This window comes from Dreissena polymorpha, chromosome 5 (genome assembly GCF_020536995.1).
Source record: "Dreissena polymorpha isolate Duluth1 chromosome 5, UMN_Dpol_1.0, whole genome shotgun sequence".
NCBI lineage: Eukaryota > Metazoa > Mollusca > Bivalvia > Myida > Dreissenidae > Dreissena > Dreissena polymorpha.
This window is the reverse complement of record NC_068359.1, coordinates 25,634,397-25,653,862: the sequence shown is the minus strand read 5'-3', so window position 1 is coordinate 25,653,862 and position 19,466 is coordinate 25,634,397. Positions and strand designations below refer to the sequence as shown.

The following is a 19,466-nucleotide window of genomic DNA, read 5'->3' as shown; positions in this document are numbered from 1 at the left end:
CAGTAGTGACGAATTCAACCGACGCCAAAAGAAGTCATATGAAGCAATTTGTTACAAAGAAAATTGGACCATTGGGTGTGGCAAGTTTTGAAGCAAGGGGCATTATTTGAACAAAGTTTCTAGAGAACAACAGTAAAATTCTGCATATATTATTGCTACTTTTGGAGATTGGGGTTTCAGAGGAAAAGCAGCATGGCCATGATTTGGTGAAACATCAACATCATCTTGTTTAATTTAACCAGGTTTCCGGTAGGGTGGCATATAGCAGTTGAACTGTCAGTCCGTCTGTCAGTCTGTGCTTACTTTTGCAATATTGAAGATAGCAACTTGATATTTGGCATGCATGTGTATCTCATGGAGCTGCACATTTTGAGTGGTGAAAGGTCAATGTAATCCTTCAAGGTCAAAGGTCAAAAAACAAAATCCAAGGGAAGTAACAAGCTTTAAAGGGAGAGAATTTATATTTTATATCATTTGGCAGGTACAGATCATTTTCACAAGGGAAGTAATATTTTTAAAAGGGATATAATCCAAAACAAATCATTAATTCAAAGCGGCGCAGTAGGGGGCATGGTGTTTCTGACAAACACATCTCTTGTTCTAATAAATAATTAGTAAAAAAGACAAATCAGGCATTGATATGTGTAATGAACATGATTTTCTACACACCAATGCAAAAAAAAACAAGAGCACCATCTTGCGGGTGCAGACCGTTCATCTATTTTTTTTTGGTGAAGGGAACTATCTCAATACTTCAATCAAAAAAGATGGATGGGTGGGGTGGAGAGGGGTGTATAGTGTGGGGTGTGGTCATTTATTACATTATCTTCCAAAAATAAGAAATAAAAATGCAAAAACAAAATAAATATATATATATATATTTTTTTTTTTGGGGGGGGGGATTCTTGGGTGGGATAGTTGGACGGTCTTTCAAAAATTAAATAATAAAAATAAATATTGGGTGGGGTCGGGGGGTAATAGTGTGAGGGTATGGTCATTTATAAGATGATCTTTCAACAACAAAAAATAAAAATTGTTTTTTTTTTGGGGGGGGGGGATTCGGGGGGGGCATGGGGGATGGTTTGGGTGGAGTCTATTGTAGTATGTCATGTAAGAGTTGTTTTGTCAAAGTATCAATCAAATCTGATCATAAATAACGAAGTCATGGCAATTTTTGCAAAATTTAATTATTTGACCTTGAGAGTCAAGGTCATTCAAAGGTCAATGTAAAATTTAACTTGCCAGGTACAGTACCCTCATGATAGTATGAAAGTATTTGAAGTTTGAAAGCAATAGCCTTGATACTTTAGAAGTAAAGTGGATGTAAACACAAAATTTAACCATATATTCAAAGTTACTAAGTCAAAAAAAGGTCATAATTCCGTCAAAATGACAAGCAGATTTATGCAACTTGTTCCGTACAGTCCCCTTATGATAGTTTGTGAGTGAAAGCAATAGCTATGATACTTTAGGAGTAAAGCGGCTAAAAACACAAAACTTAACGAAATTTTCAATTTTCTAAGTATAAAGGGCCCATAATTCTGTCAAAATGCCAGTCAGAGTTACATAACTTTGCCTGCACAGTCCCCTTATGATAGTAAGTAAGTGTCGCCAGTATGAAAGCAATAGCTTTGATACTTAAGGAATAAAGTGGACCTAAACACAAAACTTAACCAAATTTTCAATTTTCTAAGTATAAAAAGAGCACATAATTCTGTCAAAATGCACACCATAGTTATCTAACTTTGCCTGCCCAGTCCCCTCATGATAGTAAGTAAGTGTACCAAGTTTGAATGCGATAGCTTTGATGCTTTATGAGAAAAGTGGACCTAAACACAAAACTTAACAAAAATTTCAATTTTCTAAGTATAAAAAGGGCACATAATTATGTCAAAATGCACGCCAGAATTATCTAACTTTGCCTGCCCAGTCCCCTCATGATAGTAAGTAAGTGTACCAAGTTTGAATGCAATAGCTTTGATACTTTATGAGAAAAGTGGACCTAAACACAAAACTTAACCGGATGCCGACGCCGACGCTGACGCCGACGCCAAGGTGATGACAATAGCTCATTTTTTTTTCAAAAAATAGATGAGCTAACAATTATTTGGCCACTTGAATGTTTTAAATGTGCAACGGTGATTCAATATGGTTATACAAATAATGGGGAGAGCCAATATTAGACGCTATTGTAGATACCGGTATGAAAACATACCACAAAGCAAGTGGGACCGTGTATATACCGTCTTTTCCATTTTCATTTTGCATTAGACACAACGAAAAACAAAATTAATGTATATTAGTTCATATTCCGATTTTCTTATAACCAGAACAAAAACAAAAAAAAACAAAAAAACGTTGAGTTCTTTGTATCGTTTTTCGGTGTACTAATAACAAAACAAAACAAAAATCTTATTTCTCTATTCATATTTCGTTTCAATTTTAATTATACAAAAATCAATATATGAAAATTGAAACACAGTGCCTGTTTCCATTTACCGTTCTTGAATTGATAAAACGGTTTACGAAAAACGAGGGGCGCTCCGCTGTTTTGGAGAGATAAGTCGTGATTGATCTTTTTGCGCAATTTTCTCCCTTAGATCTTAATATTTTTGAATACATACATGTAGACAATAATAGACGAAGAATAGTCGAGTCTTGGGACAGCTATTATTGGCTACTCTGATGGGAAAATAAATAGATCTAGTAACATTATATTTCAACACCATTAAATTATAATAATAGAAAAATCAACGCTAATGAAAGTCAATTATTTAAAATACCATATACGTTACAACTATGAAATTGTTACAAATTTATGAATAATGTTTTTAGGTACGTTTTTTCCACTTTTCGAAATCCTTTTTACATGAACTGGATGTGTATAAAAGGAATAAAATAATACATTTTTCGACTTTTCGTGCACTTTAACAGATCACGCAAGCCAACGCTTGCTTGAATGCGCGTTTCTCTCTGCAAATCATACACGAATAGTTACAGATGTACAAGCTTTTTTATAATTGTATTCGAGTTCCATTTTAGGAGACAACCATTGTCTAAAACGGAACGTTTCAACGCGTGCAAGTAGTTTCTATAGGCGTTACGCATGCTATTCGCCTTCTTTATGAACCGTAACATTTAAAGTCATTTTTAGCGGCGTTATTGGCGTCGCACTGAAGTGCGGCGACTCGTATGTAATACGTTTTTTTCGCTTATGGGAGGAGAAGTCATTTTACGGATCAATGTATATATTATATGAAGGTATATGAAGGTAAATATTTTGTAAGCATTAACTTCATCTTGAGCGCTTTTTCCGGAACATTAAATATGTATTTTAATAAGTTATTAAATAGGCACATTTATTAATATTATTAATAATATTATATATAATTATTTCAAGCGCAAAACGGTTTCATATAAGGCGTTTGGTTAAAACTCTATCAGAGCAAATAGCACTAGACATATCACAGTTCAGTTGTGAAATGTAACATGTACATGTATTTGTACTTAATCGAACGAATTATAAATTATATTTTAGACACCTTGCACTTAACCATTTCATAAGCTTCAAACAACTTTTTATTAATTATCCTTGTGTCTTGTTCTTTATTTCAATATTGGCAGTACTAATACAACTATAACACTCTATTATGTACGGTGATGTAAAAAGGGGACATTTTAGCAGCCGCCGCCGATTATTGTTCTTCTTTAAACATCATCCGGGTCTAAGGGTTAATAATAATTGGAAACCGGGATTCAGGGGAAGGGGTATTACAGCTCTTAAAATGTAAGGACCTCTCCCTAATTATAGGACTAAAACGAGTTTGTTTTTTTGTAAAATTAGTACTGAATTTGCATAGTATACAGGCAAAGAAAAAGACGTGTCATAAGGGCAAAGAAAAGGAAGTTTCATAAGAGACTAACTAAAGCCCTATCAATTCGGTTGGATCGACATGAAATACCGGTACGTTGGGAAACATTTAGATGGAAGATTATGATCATTTCAATTTGGACAAATACATAATATGGAAAAACAACTAAAAATATCCACGTATTCTTCTCTAATACGGCGTGTCTTTCTCTCCCCCCAAAATGCACGTAAGAAGCCATCCTGGTCGAAAAACAACTGAAAATATCCACGTCTTCTTCCCTTACGGCGTGTCTTTCCCTCCCCAAAAATGCACATAAGAAGCCATCCTAATCGAAATAAGTGATGAATTCTTATGTAAAGGAAAAAAGAACGCGCAATAGCCACGAATGAGTTACCTCCCCAAGACAGCAGCACAGAGCAAAGAACTTTTTTTTATTTATAGATTGTTCAACAGCGCCACTCGTTTTTCGTTTTTTGTAAACCGTAATATCAAACCAAGAACGGTAAACGAGACCAAGTTTTAATCATTGATTTTCGTTGTATGAAGATTGAAACGAAATTTGAAGAGGGAAATACATTTCGCATTTTGTTTTATAATTAGTACAACAAAAAACGATAAAAAGAAGTTAATTTTGTTTTCGTACTTTGTTTTTGTTTCGGTTATTAGAAAATCGGAATATAAACGAATATGCCTTAATTCTCAAGTTTCGTTGTGTCGAATACAAAACGAAAAAGGAAAAGACGGTATATATTACACGGACCCAAGTGCCAGGCAGGGCAATTAACATGTAAGTGAAAACAGATAGGCACTGCTTTGATTCGAGTTGAATAATACGTTTATTAAAGGGCTCCATTCCGTATACAATATCAAAGTTATGGCTGATGAAGGAATTTTCGGTCTGTTTAATGGCTCTATGTGACCTTTGACTTCTACGTATGGCCTTGACCTTTGATGTACGTAAATAGGTATTACACGCGAAAACGACGTCTTAAGAACGTTTACATTTTTGCAAATTAAATTTAAACTCCGTCAATACGTTCCATAGTTACGGACAAATCATGCATCGATGTTTGTAATGAACATGTTCTTGCACAAATGCAAAAAATCAATTCTTATGCCACTCGAATGTCTTAAATGTGCAACGGTAATCTTTATAGTAATACAAATAAAGGGGAGGGCCAATATCTGACGTTAAATAAAAATGTATTGAATAGTTCACTGTGAAATGTTTGCATAAAACTAAAATGGAGGGGCAAATCCATTAATTTAAAAGGACAAATGTAGATACCAGTATATGAAAACATACCACAGAGCAAGTGTCAGGCAGGGCAATTAACATGTACGTGATACGTGCAGAAAATGGATGGGCACTGTTTTAATTCGAGTTAAATAATATGTTTATTAAAGGACTCCCGTCCATAGACAATATCAAAGTTATGGCTAATGAACGAATTTTCCGGCTGTTAAATGTCTCAATTTGACATTTGAAATCTAAGTATGACCTTGACCTTTTATATACCTAAATAGGTATTACATGCGAAACGACGTCTTACGAAGGTTTACATTTTTGGAAATTAAATTTAAAATCCGTCAATACGTTACATATTTAGGGACGAGACAGTTATTTCAGGACACTCAAACAGTGCGACTGGCATATGCCACCTTCTTAAAAGGGGGGGGGGGGGCATAAAATGTGTGTCTGTGTCGTATGAACAAACCTGCACAGAGTTGTTGGGATTTCCTTATAGTGCACATGTCTTTTTAACATGAATGGGTTTAATTATGTACAAAACACAATTATTTGTATATACAAATCGTCGATTTACCGGTAACAATTCTGAAGAATCTTGTTTTTGCTTTTTTATTCATCTTTGCTTTATTTTAAAAAAATCGTGTAAAATCGCTTTAATGACATGTTAGTGAAATTTGAAATGTATAGGGATACCAGTAATCATCCTTCTACCTCAAATATACAGTGTTTAATAAACACATCAGTTTGTAAAAGTAGTTATTAATATGTGAGATTTATTGAACAGATAAATAACAGAAGTTCATTTCGAAATCATGTCAACAATCAATTCTAGCATTTCAGAAGACGGATACAATAATGGTCATTACAAATATGAATTTCATGTACATATTCATGTTTATTCACAATTGAGACATGTAAAACATCTAAGGTGGTACAAAATTAAGCACTCAAATTAAAAAATATAAACTTTCTAAACTAAAAACAACCTACTAGAATAGGAAAATATGTGTCATAAAAAATAGTTACAATCTTAATAATTAAAACTACTGATCTTTGGAGAAATGAACATATTTTTATATCAATTTTAATTTTGACATGTTAATATAATTCATTTTTTTCTTAAACGTAGCAACAATCTAGGCTCATAAATATAAACATTATAACGCTATTTTTAAGTTCAGTTGAACATACATGACATGTAAATCTGTATTTCTAAGACTATTCAAAACACCTTATTTAAGAAATTCTGCCTAATAACTATTTTTCTTGATAGTATTTTTTACTTGTACACCAAGAATTATGCAAGTTCTCAAACATCTGTGTACAATCATCAATTATAACATTTCAGTATTTCATGTTTTTCATAATATATTTGCAAGGGCTATGGTGCAAAATAATGGCAAAACAGCATATAGCACTGAAAACTGTTCTCACATCATGTGAATTGTGTCTTTACAAGAGTTGTTTCCTACTTTAAATATACATTTTAACAATGAGCCCTTTTGAATTAACACTGGATATAGATAACCATATAGTACACAAATACAATTCAAACACTGAAAAAGTAAAAAAGATCAAAAAAGGCTGTAAATAATAAATGTATGTAGGTTGTTACAATTGTGAAACATGTTAAATGTAAAATTTACCCATTTATGCCTAGCGTCTAGAAAAAAGGCCTTGGCAAACAGCGTAGACACTGATTAGACGCCGCATAATGCGGCGTCTCATCAGGGTCTGAGCTGTTTGCTTAAAGGAATTTCTGTAAGAAATATTCTAAATATAGAAATAAATATACTAGACATCCCTAATTTTGGAAAGTAATTGATCCAATTTAGAAGGATGGGAGAGTCCACTAGGCATAAATGGGTTAAGTTCTGTATAAGAATCACAAAGTCATATGCTCAATGTGCTTGACCAAACAAAGGTTGTATCTCCTGATTGTGTTGAGTGTTCAAAGTTTGAAAGCTGAGGAACTTGGTTTGCGTGCATCAGTATTTGAGAAAACAGTCACAGATTTATGAATTCTAGTACCTTTTTACCTTTTTTCAAAAGGACTTAAAACAAAAAAACTTGCAAATATGCTTCATTATATGTAAGAAACATGGAAAGCTTCAGGAATGTATTCATTATAAAGACATTTCTACATGTTTTTAACTACCGCTAAGACACTTTGTGAATATAGGCCCTGCTTTAATATGGGCGGTCAGGCATTAAATAGGCCCATACACTTATGGAATGTTACAGTTAGAAAAAAATTTTTTTAGCTAACGACTAGACAATAATCTTGGCTCAAAAGTCATTAACGTAGCGAATGTTATAATTTTTTAGGATCTTTCGAACTTTTATAAACAATACCCTTTTGGAATACCAGCATGCAAAACCTTTGAACTTATACAATTTCATAACATTTGGTTGTATTATCATTTGAAGAGATGGTTTTCAAAAGTTTTAATACACTTTACGATCATGGGTCCCAATTTACATAATAGGGAAAGACTGCACAGCAATGCTCTCGATGGTGCATTCGTCGTTTCCACGTCGGATGCGGAAATAACCGCCCTCACCCCAGCTCTCGCCCCATGAATTCTTCAAAATCCAGTAATCCTGGGGGTTTTCCGGGTTGCTTGAATCCGTTCCGTATCCCACAAGTAGCACAGCATGGTTGGTGATTTCAAATGGATTGAATTTGTCCTCGAGGCCTGTGTGGTGGTAGATACCCGACTTGTAGCTGAAGAAATCGTCATAGACTTCGAAGGCGACAGCCATCGGACCGTTGTTGACTAGATTGATTCGCATGAGTGCCTCGTTACAGCTGAAAAAGACATGTATAGTAATTCATAGAATTAGCGGTTCATTTATTTATGTAAAATAGGCTAACTGGTTTGTGTTTTCGTGACCTGTTGCATCCCGTTTTTTTTCTGTTAGAATAAAAATTATGATTTTTAGAATCATAATCTTGTATGGACAGTGGGACCAACCATATTTCAAGTATAAACTGAGTTTAACTTCTAAATGGGGGTAACATTATAGTCACAAAAAACATTAAAGGCCTTCACAGGACTACATCATGGAAAAAAAAACTGTATATTCTGTAATCACTAAATTGTATACCTTTGATGTATTGTCTGACACAATTTTTTTTCCAGGAAGATTGATCAAATTACTCAAAATATTTAAATAATCTTCGAATGAAGTAAAGAATTCTATTTTCTATAAACCTCATAATGGTTAGACAAGAAGATTTTACTGCCCACAAGTAAATGCTGCTGGTTTGATGGTTTGAATTTCGGCACAGACTGGGAAATGTAACCAATGTCTCCATCGGAAGACATATGCCCCCGAAAAACGCTTTTTCGAAACCTAAACGCAGATTTTGAAACCTAAACGCGGACCTTAAGTTCAAGGTCAAAGGGGTCAAATGTTTTGTGCGAATGGAAAGGCCTTGTCCATATACACATGCATACCAAATATGAAGGTTACGTCTGAAGCGACATAGAAGTTATGAGCATTTTTTAACCTAAACGCAAAAGTGTGACGGAAAGACAGACGGACGGACAGACAGTGCGATCACTATACCCCCTCCTTCGGGGCATAAAAAGGAAATCTTAACCAAATACCCAAAGGTTGATAGAGAAGCATGGTGTAACAAAAAAGAATACATACGCTCCGTAGAATCCCCCCACGTATTCATATTCATATTCAGAATTAACAAAGGACAAACATGTAATAATTAAATCACAATATATCATTAATATATTCAATATTTGTGAAACGTTTTGTTCACCCAATATAAATGCTTTATACACTTGTGTGACATACATATAACAATAAAAGGACTATGTTATTGAACTTATCAAATATGCTAGTAGAAATAAGTCAACACCAAACCTATACGTTTTTTATGATTAACAATAAATAAGGTATACATTAATCGTAATCATTATGATTGTAATAATCATTCATTTGATGCACACTTGATTGATATGTTATTTGGTATTTTATAATTCAAGCAACGCTACAAACAATGACTATTAGTGAATATTCCTCATATGCATGTGTTATTATGGGCCCACACAAATTGAAGCACGAGGTTTAACTGCTTTAATACTTAATACATGTATTCTAATTTATTCATAATTACTATTAGTGTGTAAAGTTCAAATAAAAAAGAGGCTTTAATAAACAAAAATATGTTATTATATATGTGGTCCATTTATCTGATGTTCTGGTATCGGTATTCTTATAAAATAATACATATTATTTTTTTAAATAAATTCCTAACTGTGAGTAGACATTCATTACAGAGAAATTACAAACACAATGTGTTTCTTTCTGTTAGATTTATTTGCAAAAATTCACCAGAGAAGCAATTAATTTAACAGTCTTGCCAGACTCAACTGTCCGAAATCTCTTTCTCTATCATGATTATTTTGTTACTCAAAATAGGAATACGAGAATTGAGAGTGACGTTGACATTCGATGCGATTTATAAAAGAAGATAAAAGCAGTCTGATGTTTACTCGACCGGAAAATTGCTTTATTATAGGGTCTTATTGATAAAGCAAGAAAAAATCGATTCTTTGTTATTTGTGTTATACATGTATTTATAATATTAAAAACGAAAAACAAAAGGAGCAAATGTAAAAAAAAAAAATTTTTGAATGACTCTTCTGTCATTGGATTTTCCAAATCATTGACATAATCACATTTTAATGTAAATTAAATTCATAAGAGTAATTAACATTTGCTTCTGTTATCTGATTTGTATGTAATGTCTTTTCGTTATTTGAAAACATTATCTGATACCCTGGTACTTCTTTGTTTTGCGTGTAGCTAAGTTTAATGTGGTTATCAACATTCAAACAGACGTTGTTCACGGGTTTGTTGTGTTTAATGCTTCAGTTTATTTTGTATTGAATTGTACTTAAGTAAGAAAGTTTGGGCATTTTTTTAGTTTTCAATCTTAGACCATACATCATTTAAATACCATTCAACACTTGTAATGGTCCATGGTAAATACATAGGCGCTCGATGTCAATGTTTTATTTATTTATTTGTTTTTTTAGTTACCGTTGTTTATTATAATGCATACACATACTAAATTAATAAAAATCTTCTGACAAAACGTCTTCTTAAAAAAAAGATAGTTCGACTATGTACATAGATATTGACAAGGTAAATCACTCGCCATTTTCTAAAGCAACGGAAGTGCTTCATTATGCATAATTAAATCGCTGTCACTCCGCTCGCTTATTGAAATGCGCGCGCAGGCCGGGAACCTCGCTCTTTTTCTATCTACTTTCAGTTTCAACAGAAACATCCAAAGATGATGTGATAAATCCTTGTAACTATTGTTTCACTCAATTAATGGGGCAATCAACAAAAGATATTGTAAATTGCATACACATGAATCATTCCTTACCAATAGTTTAACTTGATTTCGTCTGCCATGGTGATTTCCAGAAAAAAAATCAGCACGTCAAAAATCAAATCTGGCGCCCATAGTGTTTAGTGGCTGTTATTGTGTATAAAGAGCGAGGTTCCCGGCCTGCGCGCGCATTTCAATGAGCGAGCGGGGTGACAGCGATTTAATTATGCATAATGACGGACTTCCGTTGCTTTAGAAAATGGCGAGTGATTTACCTTGTCAATATCTATACATACATAGTCGAACCATCTTTTTTAAGAAGACGTTTTGTAGAAAGATTTTTATTAATTTAGTATGTGTATGCATAATAATAAACAACGGGTAACTAAACAATAAATAAATAAATTTAAAATAAAACATTGTCATTGACATCGAGCGCCTATGATCTACGTACCTTTAATGTGTGCAAGGAACATCAACTATCCATGAGTATCATTCTACTGCAACGTACGGCAATGTGCTACACGACAATATTATTTGTGACATATCGCTTGGTTCGGTAACAATATTGCATTTCACGACATTGAACACGCCGTCAAATTTACCAGAGTGTTCACAACAATATAATAAACCGGCAAATCACAATATCTCAAATGTGCCAAAGTGTTCGGACCAACTGTTCACGCACATTTGGTATTCACAACTTAAATTGCCCCATGAGTTGGTACCTTTGATGTCACACGTTCATGGTAATTCTGTGCCTGATCAAGATCAACAACCGTCTAACCATTTCATTCTTCAACCAACAGTGAGAGGAGCGAACTCAGAAGTGTTAGAAGATGATGAAAATCACACAAAAACACAAACGAAAGAAAAAGAAAAAACTGATACATCTATGCCAACCAAAAATGAAAAAGGCGAACACGCGGAAAAGCATGTCAAATTCAGTGAAGACGTGAAGTCTGATGATTCTTTGAACGACGTAAAGGATTTTATCAAACAATATGTGAAACAGGAATTTAAATCCAAAAAGTCAGATATCAAACGATTGTGTGATGCAGTAATTGTGTATGACAAGAATGATTATGAATATGTTGTTGATATGAGAGATAAAATAAAAGATATAGTCCTTAAAGAGCTAAACGAAGATTTACATATTGAATTATTTGACGACGAAAAGTTCGTGCAGTCCCATGTTCAAGTTGTGCAAGATGTTCTGAAAAATGCAAGTGTCGTTTTGGTCTATCTTTCCATGAATACGCAAAATTCCAGAGGGGTTCAGTTTTTCATCGATGAAGCAGTCGTAATGAAAAAGATTGACCATGCGACTTTTACCTCGGAAGATGAGTTTATTGTCCGGCCAGTCCACTCGCAGCCTCCAAACCAACTCAATTATAGGACACCTCCCGGACTGGCCAGTGTCAGTGGAATTGACTGGTTTGACAAGTCCAAATACACGAACGACAGAATCGTGGCAATTATGAGGAACGCCATTCGTAAAAGAAAACTTATAGAGAATCCGCGGCGAGTACAAGGTGAGTTTAGACAAACGTCGCTACAAACAGGTTTATTCCCACATCAGCCTCATCATGGAGGGGACGCACCTCAACATCAATGGATTGCTGGTGCCAGTTCTTTTACGACGTCAGGGGAACGATATACGCCGCAGGCTACAGCAGCACCTAAGTATATGGAAACAAGTGAACCTACACAGCGTAGCTTTAACATTAGTAGTACGGAGAACATGATGAGAAGAATAAACCGTGCACCAAACCAAGGTCCCTTTGGGTACTCTTACACACAGGGCGGTGAACATTTTCTTAGAATGGGCGAAGGTTATATACAATCCGAGTACTGTCATGTGTATGAGAACGATAATACATCGTTTACACCTTATGGGGAACTACATGTAGTCTTACCTTTTGGTATTCAGCAAACTACATCGTGACCGACTAGGCCTCTAAGGCTGGATCCTGCTTATCGACCTGCGGATGATGTAGAATTTCGCGCTCACCATAGAAGGGGTGAATTGTAAAGGGTCGGAGATCAGATTAATTTTCCCAGACACATTCAGATACCTTTAAACGAGCAGCCGCACTACAGACGGCAAGGCGAAATACATGCTATGGAGCATGCAAACGAAGGGCAAGTCACAAGTCGTACAAATGCCCAGTCTCAAGACGGGTATGATGCCACAAACTAACCCCTACCAGTTCATTCGTCAATGCAGCGGATGCTTTTGAACGAGTATCTGCAATACAGACGGGAGGGCGGTGACGAAATAAATTCTATGCGTTTTGCGAACGACGGACTGGGAACTCAAACAAGTCGTATAGATACTCGTACTGTAGACGGGTATATTCCCACAAACCTGTTACGCCCAATGCAATCGGCAATGCAGTCGGTACCAGGTATACCACAACAAAGACCGACGGAATATAGTCCCGTACCTCAGCAGCAGCAGCAACAGCAACAACCACTCGGTCAGAATGCTATTGGCAGAGGGATTATCACTTCTGAGATTTTAGAATCTAATCTGTCAACACACGACGTGGAAATCGATAATCCTACAAGTTCACATTCACAAGGGCACAGAGGAAAGTACGACCAGGGTCGTGCAGATAATGGTAATTATTGTATATTACAAAATACATTACTGTAGATTCTTTTAAATTACTACGGGTGCAGCCTATACGAATTAAAACGATATACCAGTTTGGAAAAAAGTGTTCAAAATTTTGAAAAATTCAAATCGAAGTGGCTCGAACACAAGTGTTACACAAAATATATAATCATAGGGTAGCTTTATTTGACTTCGACAATGTTTCAACATTATGAGCCTGCTAATATATTGAGTATACTACTGTATGATGCATGAATAAAAGCACTTTATAATTTTGGTCCAACCATATTAACTAATGCGTACTGTTATGAATCAACATTTATTAATACACTTATGTATTACATTTTGCATGATTTGATGCGTTTGAAGAATTGGTGTGCTGTATGTATTTTGTAAGACTTAAGACTGGTAATAAGAAGAATTTCTCTCCTCATAATGTGTCTGTAGTTTCATTATTCGTATATTTGAATCTTCTACTATTACAGTTTACACAGATGATTCTGACAGCAGTATAGACGAGTCGCTGGATCTACTAAGGAATCTTCCCGGAGCGAAAGTTGGGCGAGTTGTAAACAGTGTTGGCAGCAAGGTCCTGCAAATCGATAATCAAAACAGCGTCACTAACGCCCGAACCATTTTGAAGAAAGACAGAAAAGCGAAAAAAAAGAAAACGCACTTTAAAGACGACGAACGGTTAATTTGTTTTCTTACAAGTCATATTTTCCCACAGTTTTATATTTTAAAAGAGATTTTATTAAGAGTTTTACAATAATATAGGCATTGTATAATAAAACGATGTGTTTTGTAATACTGATTGTTTTAGAAATTATTGTACTGCTTTAGTTATTAGGACGCGCCAAAGACACATTTTTCAAGTTAAACAAACAAAAAAAACGAGAGTCTCTCACTGGGATTTGGTAGCGAAGTAACACAAAATATAATGCGGCGAAAGCCGATAATGCATTAATAGATTCCCTGAATCTTGTTTGCAGACGAAATAGGAAGCAGAAGGCATATGATGATTGTGGAAAACCGACCAATGAAGGACTTACCATACAATTGGAAGAACTCCAACTTAATGCAAGTTCTGACGCTAAAGGTGCTGTAAATATCAGAAAAGACATATCAGTTGAAAATACTCAGTTGAAAGCATCTGTTTCGTATCCTTACCTTAGAAATACGCCACAATCCCGTCAGAGGAATGAAATGATCTCCGTGGAAGGTCGTATCTTAACGACGGATGTTGTTTCTTCTGTTTTGTTTATAAGCCCATCACTAAATAGTAGTGAGCATAATCAACCGCGTTCCTTTACGGATATGGTCAATGTCCCAAGAGATACAGTTGCTCAACACACGACATGACCGTCAGCATGTTGGTCGAACGCTATTTACGTCAGGTCCCGCTTCCTCTTTCTCTGATCAACAGATCTCTCGTGACTGAGGACGAGACTCATGAGCCTGCGAATATTAGTGATGTTGATTGATTTAATATGTTGTAGATTAACAAATGAGGGGGGAGTATCCACAAAACTTCACAGAACATTCATAATTGGTACATGAGGGAAATATTTAAACTATTTTGAAAATCAGTATTTATTAGATCAAAATGGCAAAATAATATTTTTTTCTTGATTCTTACCTGAGTGCCGGTAATCCACTTATCATGATGACAGCACTTCTAGTGCGACACATATAAAGAGCATATAATTTATAATTGTCTATTTTTCGATGAATTTACATCAACCCGAGGCCGGTATTAATTTACCGACACTTAACTTTTTTGTGTAAAATATTATTTTTATTGCATATAATTATGGTTAAACATCATGTCTGGACGCATTGGTATGTATGTATATGTATTATAGCCAATTTAGACGACAATCATGATTACCGGTAAGCGGTATTTAAAAATAGAATATGTGATGTATTACTGTGATTATATGTTTTGTGTTGTTGTTGTTTTTTTTCCAGTAATTTTCATTGATATCATGGTATAGATTGTTCTAAACATTAACTTGAACCGTTATTACGAATGCATGAGTTTTGATACTGGAATCAAGTAAAACAGTACCACACTAGAAATTGTGTATAGTGCAACTGACTAGTGACATACGTGAACAAACAATATCAAGTATTATTAAAGAAACTAAAGAAACAGACACCTAGTCTGAGATTAATGTTGATGAGCTTTATGTATGCTATATACTCTTATTTAGGGTGCACTGTTTGATCTAGGTTATGACTGATATTGCTTCGAATCAACATATTAAGTTACATGTGTTGTTCTTATGTGATGCAATATGAATGAATGTTATATAAAACTAAACTATTAAAATTTGCTGAACGTGTGTGTTTTTTTACATTAGGCTCTGTAATTGACCTTCTGAAAGTAAAATATTCAATTTCCCCTCTAAACCGGAATCCTTCTCTAAACCTGAATTTCCTATCGGTCCCGGGGGAGCCCAATACATAGATGAATGGAATGTTACCAACCTGCATGAGATTTGTTAATTGATGCATCTAGCATTAATACGATATCAGTGTCATTGAAAATTACTCGTAAACAAAGATCGGTATTATTTATCATAATTAGATCTAAATACATGTTGCTGATATAAAATACCTTTATATACCCTCGCTATTATAAGTTGCTTGACAATTCATTAATAAATTAAGTTAAAGAAATTTACCGTAGTGGATTTACATTATTTTCACTGATGAAAATATGGGGTGGTATATGATCGCATTATTTACGGTACATATTATGTATTATAATTGAGTTTATCTCAATTAAAGTAAGGGTCATTGTGTCCGAAAAATATTGTTTTCGAGAAGTTTGGTTCACAGGCAGTGAAAATCAATAGCGCGAGAAGATATTTAGTGTGTGTGTATCAGAGTTTATTTACAGGTCCTACCGGCCTCTTCGCGAGGTCTTTGAGGTCCGACCTGGAGAAGATATTTAGTCCCTTGTCCTGTCTATTTATTTGTGTTAAGCCCCGCCTACAACCAGACTCGGCCAATAAGATTGCTTGCTGTATTTCATATGCTTGTTCGTAAGTACTTCCTCTTAGATAGTAATAGCGAATAAACAATGTTCTTCTAGAGCGCATGAATAAATTTGATGATTATCAGGCTCACGAGTACAACATGAACAGTTTAAGCCTGATAATCATCAAATTGATTCATGCACTCTAGAAGAACATTGTTTATATGCAGTACCAATATCATGATCATATTTTGAATACAATACAGTCGAATATAGATGATTTTAATATATCAGAAAGCTCAAACTGATAAGCTTACATATGAAGTGTTTCGATTCATATATTATTTTATATGGTTTTGTAAGTTAAATACGAATTGGTTACTACTTGTGTTTTCATTATTCTGTTTAAATGTTTCATTCTAAATGAATGGAGGGATGTAATGATCAGCGGTCTGGCAACGCCGACTGATAAGCCCCGCCTACAGCCAGACTCGGCCAATAAGATTGCTTGCTGTATTTCATATGCTTTTTTCGTTAACGTTAGTACCGGTAGTTCCTCTTAGATAGTCATAGCGAATAGACGTGTTTAAAACCTATCCCTCTTGGGTCTTGGATAAACTTATCCCTTTACGGGTCTAGGCAACAAATACATACTTAACATTAAGGACAATAGAACATTACAGTGTATGCATTAAAACAAGAAGATACATAAAAAAAATTATGGGATCTGACACCTATTGACATGACGCCTGGACGATGATCGCTCCGCCCACTTAATCACGTGGCTCAGCCGGTAGACAAGCTAACACCAAAATGGCTTCTTTTCCTATAGATTGCATATAGATTTACGCAATATTCCGGATGATTTTTATGGACTTGTTCACACCAAATAACACTTGTAAAAGGGGGTTGTGTCATTTCGTTATTATGCAAATGCAAAAATATACGTTTATAGAGAACATCAGCTATTTATAACGTTCTTTTTTTGGTACATTAAACACGCTCTCAAACGCTTGCGCGCTTACCGAAATCGAACCTGTTACTACGTGTAATGGTGTTATTAGCAATAAATTAACACTTATACACCGGTATTTACCCATGTTATTTACGAAAATATTAATGAACCATTTTCACTCATGTATTTGACACGAAATATCGCTTTATAACTGGGATTTCGGTGAAGTTTCGCGCGCTTTCTGACGCCGAGTGGGTACCTAAATCCCACATGTTATTACGTATAAAAGTGATATTAATAATATTAAAACATTGCTTTATTGACATTTATCAATCACTATAATTGAAAGTGCACAACACAATCAGTTTGGTCATTGTCTGATATAAATTAGCGTTGTATGAAGGAAAATTCAGTCAGGCTACTTAATAAAGCTACCAGTATCAGACGCACGCGCAGGTTCCGACTTCCCCCAAGTAACCGATTGGAAAACATGAGAACTAGGCATTCGATCTCCAAGTGTGGATTAAAAGCGTTCATTGGTGACACCACATGTCTGCACATGTGTAGATACCGTTATTAAGATAAGATATCACGTGTCACCTTCAAATGACATGTATAATGACAATAAAGTGCATTACTATCAGAGTAATAAAACAGCATGAATTAGGCTTCATGCTGGGTTTTACTTCTCTTAAAGTAATGCAGATGAACCTTGCTTCTATTAATCACCTAGTAACTGAAAAAAACTATTAAAAACATGAACTATTATGTCATGATCAGATCGATAACATAAACTATTTAAATCTACTAGTATATTCGATAATAAGATATTGTAATTGTCGTTGACAGTGTTGACGTTCAGTTGTTCGTGGGGACAACCGCTTGCATTCATCCATCTCTTACACTTCTCAAGATCTCTTTTCGGCTTTGGAAACGATATAAATTCAATGCCACCAACTAATCTGTCAGGATATCGATTTTCCGAGTTACATAATCCCCATTGACACCGTTTTACCATTTTAATCTACGTTTTTTAAAGAGGAAAACAAAAGAAACTCGTTGAAATAAAAGTGAACCTAGACATAGCTTGGCGGACAGTTCGTTGCTAACTCGCGCGCCCGATTAATCGATCGTTGATTGGTAGATCAATTCTTAGATAAGGATTTGATTGACAGGCGGCGTCATGTCAATTGTCATGTACACGAGTTCATGTATCGGGTGGTAAACGATTGAATTATTCACGGCACAGATAATTGATACTAATTTATTGAGTCTAAATTACATTATGGGTGATGGTGTCCGAATAATCTGGTTTTCAGGAAGTTTGGTTCATAGGGAACGAAAATAAGTCAAAGTGGTTCCGAAAAGAACATAGCCAATCATCTTTTGTCCCTTGTCTAGGTCCATTTATTTGAATGCAGACATTTAAGAAAAATATCCATAACGGATCTGACACGAGTTGTCATCTGATACCATATTATCCTATTACACTAATTCAGGTTATGTGTTAATAAGTATGCTAAATAACAATATTCGGGACGAGTTTAATAAATGTAAGTATGGCATGAAGAGAGTCAGATCTTTTAGCGAAACATAAATTAAGTAAACGCCGTGGTAAATATTTATCGATGCATCACTTGCATGACTCAAGTTGACGATTAGACGTCGTTTCAGCAAAATATCGTTACGCTGTTGGCCAGTCTAACAATATGTAGCCGATTAAAACGCGAAAAAAGCTAGGGTGCACATATTTAGGATATAAACGATATTCGTAATTTTTATATAACACATGAACTGCATGTAAAACAAGGCAAAAAATACGATACAATAGGATTTGTTTTGCATCGCTTATTGGCCCAGCATCATATTTTTCATATAGAATAGCCTATGTCTTGCGTAAATTTCTTACTTAGCCAGATATTTGCAATGCCTTTATTCTTCAAAGAGGACGACATTTTCCCGTCATTTATTTCTCATGCAACCTAGCTGACTTCGGTCTTGTGTTTATTGTTAAATTGTTCGTTCCCGGACAAAAGCGTTTCCCCCGATCTTCCGACTTATATTCAACTTTATTCATCATTCAATGCTTTATTGCTACAGACCGCAGTTACTCACCCTTTTAATTAATAATATAATATTAAACAAAAGTGTTATTATAACGTTCACAATTGTTTCTTATCCTGAAATGTAAATTTATCAAATGTTATTTCATAAAATTAAAAAAAGTTCACGAAACGTTCAGAAACCTAGCAATAAGTGGATATTTGCCTATTGGGGGTCGTTCCATAAAATTATCCCGCATAAATTGACTCTTAATAAGCGCATCGGCATGTCTATCATAATCTAAACTACCCCCCCCCCCCCCCGGGGGGGGGGGGGCTAACTTCCTATATACGGGTATATAGGGGTG

The 19,466-nt window shown here is 35.0% G+C and overlaps 1 protein-coding gene across 1 annotated transcript; it reads right to left on the bottom strand.

Annotated features, from left to right (window-relative positions):
- Positions 1-6,384: 6,384 nt before the first annotated feature.
- On the bottom strand, positions 6,385-8,873 carry LOC127831115 (dipeptidyl peptidase 1-like). Its single transcript, XM_052356106.1, has 2 exons — positions 8,788-8,873; positions 6,385-7,936 (listed from the first exon to the last, which is right to left on the bottom strand). Exons 1-2 carry the CDS (start codon positions 8,871-8,873, stop codon positions 7,603-7,605), a joined length of 420 nt encoding a protein of 139 aa, XP_052212066.1. The 3' UTR covers positions 6,385-7,602.
- Positions 8,874-19,466: the final 10,593 nt, after the last annotated feature.